An 11653-nucleotide genomic window follows, 5' to 3' on the forward strand; every position below is an offset into this window, starting at 1 on the left:
GAGAGAAAAATCAGGAACAGAGATGTTATACATATATATGCACCTATATACGTAGTATCCACTCAGTAGAAATTATGAGACTTTGACAGCCTTGGTTAAATACGATTTTGTCCTTACCTGTTGCATGTGGCTTCAGTGTGAACTTTGGGATCTTGAACCAGCTGGTGGATTCCTTTTCCTCTGCCTCCACTTCACTCCACATCTGAACATTTGTTGAGGTGGACTCTGCGCCAAGAACAACAGGAGACTCTGAACTGTCCCTGTCCAACATCTCTGTTCTGGCATGAGATGACACCACTTCCTTTGAGGACATTTTAGATGTAGTTTCAAATGTGTTGAGATCTCCCTTTACCACTTCTGACGATAAATCTTTTTCTATTTTATCCCCTGTTGTCATCTTGCTGTAAGGACTAGTAAACACCACCTTTGGAAGTTTGATTTTACCCCCAAATGCTCCTTTATCATCCTTGGAGTCCTTGCAAGGACTTGCATCTTTTTCTCCATTGAGACTTGAGCTTGAACCATCTCCTTTCGTAGGGACATCAGCAGACCCTGATTTACCTGAAGAAAATGAAAATTTTGGCATTTTAATTTTCGCCCCCTTTAACTTTTCCTCTTCTTCTGCTTCTCTTTCAGATGATTTCTCTTTAGACTTCCCAGAGTTAGGCTTCGTTTTGGTTTTGGTTATCTTCATTGTGACATCTTCTGTATCATTTTCAGCTGCCGTCTCCTTTTTTGGAAAGGAGATGTTTGCAGCTACCTTCTCCGTTTCATTTGGATTCACCATGACAAAAACAGCTTTCTTTACTTTGGGTTTTTTGGGGCCATCATAGAAAATTTCTGATCCATAGAAATCCATATGTCTTTCAGGAGATGAGATTGAGGGTAATGGGACACCAAATTTGGGGATTTTTACTTTCTTCTCCATTTCTGTTTCATCATCTTCATCTTGTGATGTCCCAATATCAAACTCTATATCTGGTATTCTAGGGACTTTGATTTCTTTACTAGAAGAGGAAGGGCCTCCATTGCTGTCAGAGTCTGTTTTGAAACTAATGCTTGGTAACACTACCTCCGGAGCTGTGATGTTGATTTGACCCTTGTCAGTTTTATGGCTATTCTGTTCGACATCATCCTTACATTGTTCTTTTTCTAACTTTACATCTTTGTCACCTTTCATTTTTGGCATCCCAATCTTGAATTTTGGACCTTTGACCTTGCCCCCATTATTTTTACTCTGACTTCCTGATGCGTTTAGATCCAAATCTGGTAATATTATTTTTTTCTTGTCTGTTTTACCCTCAACTCTTTGAAGTCCTATGTTTACTTCTGCTTCTTCTTTTGAACTTTTAATATCAGTTGCTGGCAAGTTCAGCTTTAGACCTTTTTGCTCGCCTTGAACATGCAAATCAGCCTTCAGATCAGGCTTTGCCTCTTTGGTTAAGTTATCGTTTTGGAGTGACATTTTTTCTTTTGGAAGTTCAGCATCTCGGCCTTTAACTTCCATCTCCATAGTTGGGACTTCAGTACCCTTACTTTTAGAAAAAGAAAGATCCACCTTAGGCATCTTGATATGTGGAAGTTTGATTGTTCCTTCCTCTGCCTCCTTTTTACCACTAGGTTTGTCTGCACTTGCTTTTGGCATGTTGACTTGTCCTTTTTGTATGTCCACCTCAGGACCTTCCACTGAAAGTTTTCCTTTTGGAAGAGATATATCAACTTTTGGCATTTTGAACTTTCCTCCTCCATTCTTAGTGCCAGAGATGGGACCTGTAGTTTCACATTTTTGCAGAGAAATGTCTCCCGTGGGTACTTCTGGTATGTGTCCCTCTGCTTTAAACTCTGTCCCCTCACTTTTGCCAGAATTACCTTTGGGTAGGGAGATGTCAACATTTGGCATTTTTAGATGAGGCATATTTATTTTGCCTTCAGTACCTCCTATCCCAGCCCCAGGACTCTTGAATTCTCCTTTGGGCAATGATAGATCAACTGAAGGCATACTAATCCCAACATCTGGAACTCCTTTCCCTTTTGGTTCAGAAAAGTCCACATGTGGCATTTTTAGAGGAGACATTTTCAATTTTCCTCCAACATTTCCTGTAATTTCAGTATCTTGATCCTCAATCTCCCCTTTAATGACTGATATGTCAGCTGAAGGCATTTTTACATTTGGTGTTTTGACCTTCTCTCCTCCACTGGCTTCAATATCTATACTTTCAACCTTTCCTTTTGGTAGGGATATTTCAAGGGATGGCATACTAATATGTGGCATCTTAAAAGTTCCCTTTTCTCCCTCAATCTCTACATTTGGACCTTTAAGCTCTCCCTTGTGCAGAGAAACATCAATATCTGGCATTTTACTATAAGGTAACTTGAAGGTTTGCTCAGAACTGCCCACTACCTGAACATTTGGACCTTTAGCTTTTGCTTTAGGAAGTGAAAGATCGACAGAAGGAATGTTGACTTGTGGCATTTCGAGTTTTCCCTCTTCACCTCTGATTTCTACATCTTGACTTTCAGTTTTACCCTTGGGAAGAGAGATATCAACGTGTGGCATCTTTATGTGAGGCATTTTGATTTTACCTGTTTCTTCAATTTTTTCCTGTGCCTCATCGTTTTGGAGCTTACTCTTGGGAAGAGAGATTTCAACCTTGGGCATTTTAAACTTCTGCTCCGTGTTCCCCTTCATATTGGTTTCAGAGATCTCTGGTTTTACTTTTGGAAGTGAAATATCAGCTTTTGGTACAGTTATATCAATATTGGGCATTTTGACATAGGGTAGTGTAAACTGGCCTCCATCATCCCCCATTTCAGTTTTAGGATTACTGGGACTTTTAAGTTTTCCTTTTGGAAGAGTGACATCTATTGATGGCATAGTTATTTGAGGTATTTTGAATTTCCCTTCATCTCCTTTAAGTTCCACATCAAGTCCGTCATTCTTTGAAGATTTGCCTTTTGGCAGCGATACATCTAGGTCTACTTTGGGGATTGTAACATCCATTTTAGGAATTTTAAGATTTCCCTCATAACCTTCGATATCTGCTTCTGAAACATCAACTTCTGCTTTAGGGAGAAGAACTTCCATTTCTTGTGTTTTAGCTTCTGGGAGTGATAGCTCAACAGAAGGCATCTTGACTTTGGGCTGGGCTTGAAGTTCACCACTTGGTTTATCTAGGTTTCTCTCTTTGGACCCAAATCCTGGCATTGAGAACTTTGGCAATTGAAGAGTGACATCAGGTCCATAAAAGCCCTTCTTTCTACCCACTTCCGCTTCCACCTCTCCCTCTGAAAGTTGAACCTTTGGTGATGACATTTTGAACTTGGGAAACTTAAGTTTATGCTTTACTTTATGGTCTGGGCCCTCAGTCCTGAAATCGTGGTGGGGTAATTCTGGTTTTCCTTTTTGTACTTTAACATCAACATCAGGACAAGACACAGATACATCCGTATCCTTTTTAGATATTCCAAATGAAGGCATTTTTATTTTGGGTTTCTTTACTTTGACTTTTCCATCTCTGTCAAATTCTACTGATGGTGCCCTAATCTCACCTTCAACATTCGGCTGATGGAGGGAAACATCTTTCTGTCCCGATACCTCCAAATTACTACTATTTGACTTTGCACCAAATCTGGGTAAAGTGAAACTTGGCACTTTGAGAGAGACATCAGGTATATCAAAGCTGCCCCCTGAAGAAGGTCGCCCTCCCTCTGCTTTCAAAAGCTCTACTTTTACATCATCACCCTTAGGTTTGTTGAGGCCAAAGTCTAGATCAACTTTTGGGGCTGAGATGTCAACAGTTGGCAGTTTAACTGAGGGAAGTTTTACTGATGCAGCTGAACCTTCAACATCTAAAGTCTTTACTCTTATTTGCTCTGGTTTGAGATCACCTTTGAGATTCAACATCTCCAAATCTGCAGATGTATCAGGTCCACTGACCTCGCCTTTAGGGCCACTAGGTTTTGAAACAGATGGCAAGCTTAGGTCTAGGTCAAATTTTGGCATGTTTACATCAAGAGTTGGCATGTGAAACCTTCCACCTTTTCCTCCTTTTGTATCTGGAGCCCTAATGTCAACATCAGCCTCAGGACATGTTAGGTTGGCTTGTGGCTCCTTTGCTTTCATGTCAGGAAGATGTATAAAAGGTAAATGAAACTTGCCTCCTTTTTTTACATGTCCTTCAGTGTCAAATTCTCCCTCAGCTTTTGGGTTTGGAATTGATATATCAAGATCTGGCATTTCAATGGTTCCTGCCTTGATTTTTGGGCCTTGAATTTTAAGATTCCCTTCTGGAAGAGTCACTTTTGGTAAAGTCATGTCAATATTTGGCTTTTTTAACTTACCCTTCTTACCCTCAACACCCTCAAATTCATAGCCACCATCAACCTTTCCTTTGGAAGGTGAAATATCAACAGTTGGCAGATTAATTTTTCCTCCAACCTCTGGGCTATTGAGGCTGACATCCACCTCTGGTAACTCGGCTTTAGGATGTGAAAAATCCCCCTTGATTTTAGGTCGTTGTATATCAATATCTCCCTTTGCTTTGACTTTAGGCAGAGCAAAATCAACCGAGGGCATGTGAAACTTGCTGCTTGTACCAGTGTTAACATCAATTTCCACATTAGTCTTTGCTTCTGGGAGTGAAATGTCTGCCCCTGGTATTTCTACTTGTGCTTTTACATCTGGCCCTTCGACACTCGCATCAGTCTTTGGGAAACTTGCTTTTGGTAAAGAAATGTCAAATTTAGGTAATTTAAACTTCCCACCCTTAATCTCAGAAGTTTCAACATCAAATTCAGATTCAATCTTTCCTTTGGAGAGGCAAACATCAGCATCAGGCATATTGATCTTTCCTCCTTCAATGTCAGGACCCTCTACATTTAAATCTGGTCCCTTAGCTTTTATTTTAGGAAGATTAATGTCAACTGAAGGCATTTTAAACTTGCCTTCTTTGCTGGAGGGCAAACCAATTTCATGTTCTTCCCCTAGGGATATATTCATATCTAGGATCTCAGAGTTGCCTCCTTTGACTTTAGGTCCTTTCATTTTGAACTCACCCTCTGGAAGATTGACTTTGGCCATTTTAGGTTTACTTTCCTTAACTTTAGGTTGTTTAAAATTTAGATCAACCTCCAATTGTCCACCCTGAAGTGAATTTTCAACTTCGGGTTCAGGTACTTCAATAGCCACATCAGCTTCTTTTGTTTTTATTTTAGGAAAGGAGATATCTACTGAGGGCAATTGAAATTTGGGTTTTTTACCACTTTGTCCCTCAATATCTATATCACCCTTAAGTTTTTCCTTAATAACTGAGATGTCAGCACCTGGGATTTCAGGTTTTCCTTTAAATTCACTCCCTTCAACTTTAAGACCAGCCTCAGGTAGACTTAACTCCTGAAATGAAATATCAACTTTGGGCATGTTCCCCTTTCCTCCTTTTATTTCTGGCCCTTCGACACTTAGGTCAGCATCAATCTTTTCGTTGGGGAGTGAAAAATTTGTTTTAGGTATATTAAGTTTTCCACCCTTAAATTCTGGACCTTCAATATTGATTTCAGTTTCCTTTTTTTTCATTTTAGGAAGAGAAAAGTCAATGTTTGGCATGTGGAATTTGCCTCCCTTTACAGAATATTCTTCAGTTTCACTACCCCCTTCCACTTTTACTTTGGGAAGTGACAAATCAATGTCTGGCAACTCAATTTTTCTTGTTTTTAAATCCGAGCCTTTTATCTTCAAATCACTTTCTGACTCAATTTCTGGTTGTTTCAATTTACCCCCCCTCACCTCAGGGCCCTCGACCTCACAACCACCCTCAGGTTTACCTTTGGGGTATGAGATAAGACTGACATCTACCTCAGGAGATTTTACGTTAGATAGGGACAAATCACCCTTGATGTCTCCTCCCTTTGCTTTAACATTTGGAAGAGAAAAATCCACCATGGGCATATGAAATTTGCCTCCCTTGCCAGTTTCAACATTTACATCTACAGATTTCTTCGCCTTTTGGCATGACACGTCAGTGGTTGGCTTCTCAAGTTTTCCTTTCATATCTGGTCCTTCAGCACTGACCTCAACCTTTGAGTGATTAATTTTTGGGAGAGAAATATCAAATTTTGGCATCTTGAATTTCCCACCCTTAACTTCAGCACTGGCGTCACCATCAGCTTTACCTTTAGGAAGTGAAACATCCAAGTTTGGTGGGTCAAACGTGTCTTCTTGAAGCTCAGGGCCCTTGATGGTAATGTCTATGTCTGAAGAGAGTGGCATGTCGCCCTTGATCTTAGGGCCTTGCATATCAATATCAGCCTCCTTTACTTTGACTGTAGGAAAAGAGATATCAATCGAGGGCATGTGAAACTTACTTTTACCACTGCCTACATCAGTTTCTATATCGGTCTTGAATTTTGGCAGGGAAATCTCAGCAGTTGGCATTTCCATATCATCTTTTATATCTGGCCCTTCAACACGGACATCAGTTTTTGGGAGAGTAACCTTTGGTAAAGAGATATCAAATTTAGGCATTTTATACTTCCCACTCTTAAACTCAGGGGCCTCAACATTAAGGTCACCATCAGTTGTTCCTCTAGGAAGGGAAATATCAACAGCAGGTGTTTTGATTTTTCCTCCTTTTAAACCAGGGGCCTTAAGACTAGCATCTATATTCGGAGGATTTGTTTTGGGGAGAGAAACATCACAAGTTGGCAAATGTATTTTCCCACCTGCAGTTTCATGACCCTCAACATTTATCTCTGGTCCCTTAGCTTTGGGAAGTGAAAAATCAGCTGTAATTTTTGTTTTTTCTTTCATCTCTGGTCCTATGTTTGTATCAACTTTTGGGAGTCCTATCTTTGGTAAAGAAACATCAAATTTTGGCATCTTAAATTTTCTTCCTTTAATGTCCATTTCTTCAATGTTGACATCACCATCCTTTTTTAATGATGGTGTTGAAAGATCAACATCCATATCTGGACGGTGAAGGCTGACCTCTAAGTCAGGAGACTCAAATTTAGGCATTGAAGCATCAGGGGAAGGCATATTCATTTTTACACCTTGAACATCAGGATTTTTAACACTGGGTTCAGATACGTTAACTTTGATTTTAGGTAGAGAAAAGTCAACTGAAGGTATTTGGAACTTGCTACCTTCACTGGCATGTCCTTTAGTTTCAATTTCCCCTTTCGTTTTTCCTTTTGGGATTGATATGTCAATGTCTGGCATCTCAATCTTCCCCACCTTGATGCTTGGTTCATTTATTTTGCTATTACCCTCAGGAAGACTTACTTTAGGCAAGGAGACATCGAATTTTGGCATTTTAACCATGCCAGATATAATCTCGGAGTCTTCAACTTCAAAGTCAACATCAGCTTTTCCTCTGCAAATTGAGGCTTCTAATGTTGGTAATTTATACTCTTCTTTTACACCAGGGCCTCTGAAACTTGGATCACCCTCAATTTTTCCCTTTGGTATTGTGACGTCACTTTTTAGTTCTGGACCTTCAAAATCACTTTTAGATTTGTTTGCTTTTATTTTAGGCAGAGAAACATCAATAGATGGCAGTTGAAAGTTCCCCTCCTTGCCAATGTGGCCATCAACATCTCCCTTTTGTTTTGGTAGAGAAATGTTAACCTTGGATTCATCAACATGGCCCTCAGGTAAGTTTGTTTTTGGAAAGGAAATATCAAATTTGGGCATTTTGAATTCTCCTTTTACTTCATCATTCTTTCCTTCTGGTAGTGAGAGGTCAATATCAGGCATGTTAATGTCTCCTTGTTTAATTTCAGGACCTTCTATGTTGACCTCTGGTCCTTTTGCTTTTATTTTTGGTAGAGAGAAATCAACAGAAGGCATCTGAAACTTTCCACCTTTCCAGCCATGCCCATCAATTTCACGGTCCGATTTTCCTTTAGGCAGTGAAATATCAATGTCTGGCATCTCAATTTTCTTGCTCTTGAAGTCTGCACCCTTTAATTTGACTTCACCCTCAGGAAAGTTTACCCTTGGCATTGAAATGTCGAATGTAGGTACTTTTGTCTTTCTTCCTTTAATTTCAGGGTCTTTAACAATAATTTCAACATCATCTTTAGGTCCTGTAACTGAAATGTCCACATCTGGACCCTTGAGACTGACATCTGCCTCTGGAGATTTTATTTTTGGTGCTGAAATATCCATTGATGGCAGTTCAAATGTTTGTCCTTCACATTCATGGCTTTTAACATTAATTTTTGCCTCCTTAGATTTTATCTTTGGAAGGTTAATGTTTAATGAAGGCATATGAAATTTTGCTCCTTTAGCTGCATGGTTTTCAATGTCAACATCTCCCTCTACTTTTCCTTTCGGAGTTGAAATATCGACAGCTGGCATTTCAACCTTTCCTTTAACATCTGTTCCATGCAATTTGAGGTCACCCTCTGGTGCATCTAATTTCGGAACAGAAACTTTAAATTTAGGCATTCTGAGTTTCCCTGCCTTTCCATCGAGATCCTTATCAGTCAGACCAGATTTGCCTTTGCCTTTAGGAAGTTTAGTATCACAAGAAGGTATTTCTATTTTCCCATCAATGCCAGAGTTGATGTCGATATCAATATCTCCATGTTTTTTACCTTTAGGGAATGAGATGTCAATTCTAGGCATTTCAAACTTGTCACGCTTGACTTTTGGACCTTGAAAGTTCACATCTCCTTTAGGAATTTCAGCACTTGAGTCAGTATCTACTGATGGCACATTGAATCCAACCCCTTTAGCTTCATTATCAAAATCAATGTCACCTTCAAATGTTCCTTTCGGCAGAGAGATGTCGACAGTTGGGGCTTTTACTTCTCCACTTCCAAGTTCCGGCACTTTGATGTTAACATCATTTCGCTTTGATTGTATTTTAGGGAGAGAAAGGTCAACTGAGGGTAAATGAAAATGTCCTTTACTTTTAGCTCCTTTGTCCACATCTAATTTGCCTTTTGGAAGGACGATGTCAACAGATTGTCCTCCAATGTCAATGTTTTCCTCTGCCATCTTCACCTTAGGAATGGACACATCAAATGAAGGCATTTTTAACTTCCCTTTCTCTTCAACATGTACACTTGCTTCTATTCTGTCTTTCGGAAGAGATATGTCTTTTGTAGGAAATTTCTTTGAGTCTTCTTTGATATCAGTTCCTTTCAAATCCAACTTTGCTTTAGGTAATTTGATGTTAATTTCAGGAACTTCAATGCTCATATCTTTCATCCCTTTAGGGTCTTTTTGTGTAGGAGGAGAAATATCAAGAGATGGCATGTGGATTTTTGCTCCTCCTTTGACAGCAGTTTCAGTATCCTCTTCTCTCCCTTCGTTTTTCCCCTTAGGTAATACAATGTCAAAATTTGGCATCTTAAATTTGGTGGAACCACTTCCCTCAAGCTCAATGTTGCCTTGTTCAGCTGATGCTGGAAGAGAGATTTCTTTGAGCTGTACTCCTTTTACATCTCGTCTTCCTATTTCAAAGCCTCCCTCTGCATTTCCTTTTGGCATAGATATATTTACAGAAGGCAGAAGACTTTCACCTTCAACCTCAAACATTGGAACTGTAACTTGGCCTTCTGGTTTTAGATTAGGCAGAGAAACATCTATTGAAGGCATTTTAAAATTGGCTCCCTCAAGATGTCCTTTAGCATTTATGTCTCCCTCCATTTTCCCCTCAGGGATTGGCTTTACATGCATTTCAAACTTTCCACCTTTCACTGTTTTGTGCTCAGTGTTGACTTCCACTTCACCTGCCTTTAACTGAGGAAGAGAAATGTCAACAGATGGAAGCTGAAATTTATCCTTTCCCTCATGGTCAGTTACTACTGGATTTAGGTTTGGAAGAGTAAGATCTACCTTGGGCAATTTAAAGCCCCCACCTTCTTCTGGTAACTTCTTTTCAGGGAGAGTTACGTCAAACTCAGGCAGCTTGAACTTTCCACCACCACCCACAAAATGGTCCATATCCACATCTACAAAATCTGATTTCATTTTCGGTAAAGAGACATCAACAGAAGGTGGGCTGACCTTTACTCCACCTTCTGGCCCCTTAATATCTACCCCAGAAGTTCTTATCTTTGGTACGATGTCGACCTTTGGCCCAGAGATTTGGGGTACTCTAACAGTGCCTTCAACTTCATCTGGAATTCTTTGTCTTGAATCAAACTCCAGACCAGCATCGGGTACAGAAATATTGATGCCAGGCATCTTTATTGCAGACTTTCCTTCTCCTTCAAGCCCTTGAAGTGAGTAACTTGCATCCGACTTTCCCTTTAGATTTGGCATGGAAATATCAACTGAGGGTATTTGAGCTGAGGCAGCTTTTCCAGATATATCAACCTTGATTTTTGGTTTAGTGACCTCCACATCAGGAAGACTAATTTCTCCATCACATCCAACTTTTGCTTTTGGCATATCTATATCAGCCTGAGGTATTTTTATTTCTTCTTTTATTTTTTTCTCACCATCAACCTCATCAGAAAGACGTGGTAGTTGCATTTTTGGAAGTTTAAACTTTGGCATTCTGAGTTTTGAATCTTCCTTGCTTACATCTATATTTACTTTCCCTTGAGGTACATCAGCATCTCCTTTGATGTCTACTTTAGGAGCTTTGATCTCTGTGGTTCCTTTCACGGTGGCCAAAGAGGCTTCTGCTTTTCCCGTGGGGAGTACAAACTCCACATCCGGGGGACTAAACTTTGAGCCTCTCTTCTCCAGAGTGTTTTGTTCTTTACCAGACAAACTGATCTCCACTGATTTTGGTTTGATGTTTATTTCTTTAGGACTCACTTCAACTGATCCACTTTCAGAAGATAAACCCGACTTTGAGTGTTTAGTCTTGGGAAACATGATTCCAAACTTGTGGCCCTTTGCTTTGGTTTTAACTTTAGCCGCAGGTATTTCCGATGGAGGGATATTCTCATGTCCCTCAACTTCAAGCTGTCCCCCTGCTCCACTGTACGCCTTGGCTTTCATATGGGGAAACCTGCAAATTTGTTTAACACAAAGGAAATTCAGGTATTTAAAGCAGAAAAATATCATTTGTCACATCCTAGCATTACAGTATTTGACACATATTTTAACTAACCTGATCCTCCTTTTTGTCTTTGCCATGTTTCCTGTTCCTCTGACGTCTACATCAGTCTTCGTATTCTTCCTCTGTTTTATTTTAGGAAGTGAAAACTCAACATCAACTTCCCCTGGCTCTAGCCTTGGGGGTGTCCCCTCTATCACCAGTTCCTCCTTGCGCTTTTCTTTCAGCCTCTTTAAACCAAAACGCCCCCCTCTTTTCTTCTGGGTCTTGAATGATTTCACACCTTTTACACTCTGGAACAGAAATGCATTTTTAAATGGTATTTCAATGTGAAACATGACAGCTTGAACTAATAGACTTTCAATGACATGGTACATTTAAATAATAACAACTGAACGTTATTGATCTCACACTGGAGAAATTCACCTCTGCATTTAACCCATCCCCTAGGGGAGCAGTGGTCTGCCTTTGTGTCTCAGGGCACAAGCGCACTGCTCTAAAATGGTAAATGGTATGTACTTATATAGCACCTTTTTTCCAAGTCAGGAGACTTGACCAAAGCGCTTTACACTACATTCATTCACCCATTCACACACACTCACACACTGATGGTGGCAAGCTACATTGTA

General features: G+C 39.9%; 1 protein-coding gene across 4 annotated transcripts in view; it reads right to left on the bottom strand.

The window, feature by feature from the left end:
- The window catches only part of prx (periaxin), a 42556-nt gene that overhangs the window by 1958 nt on the left and 28945 nt on the right, over positions 1-11653 (bottom strand). For 3 of the 4 annotated variants that reach the window (XM_015390748.1, XM_015390752.1, XM_015390751.1), the window contains exons 7-8: positions 11079-11317; positions 118-10976 (exon numbers count right to left, since the gene is read on the bottom strand). In XM_015390748.1, coding sequence (XP_015246234.1) covers positions 118-10976; positions 11079-11317 — 11098 coding nt within the window. The remainder of the gene's footprint in view (positions 1-117; positions 10977-11078; positions 11318-11653) is intronic. The other variant, XM_015390749.1, reaches the window with a different exon arrangement.

The sequence above is a fragment of the Cyprinodon variegatus genome, unplaced genomic scaffold (genome assembly GCF_000732505.1).
Source record: "Cyprinodon variegatus isolate N-32 unplaced genomic scaffold, C_variegatus-1.0 Scaffold510, whole genome shotgun sequence".
In the NCBI taxonomy this organism is placed as follows: domain Eukaryota; kingdom Metazoa; phylum Chordata; class Actinopteri; order Cyprinodontiformes; family Cyprinodontidae; genus Cyprinodon; species Cyprinodon variegatus.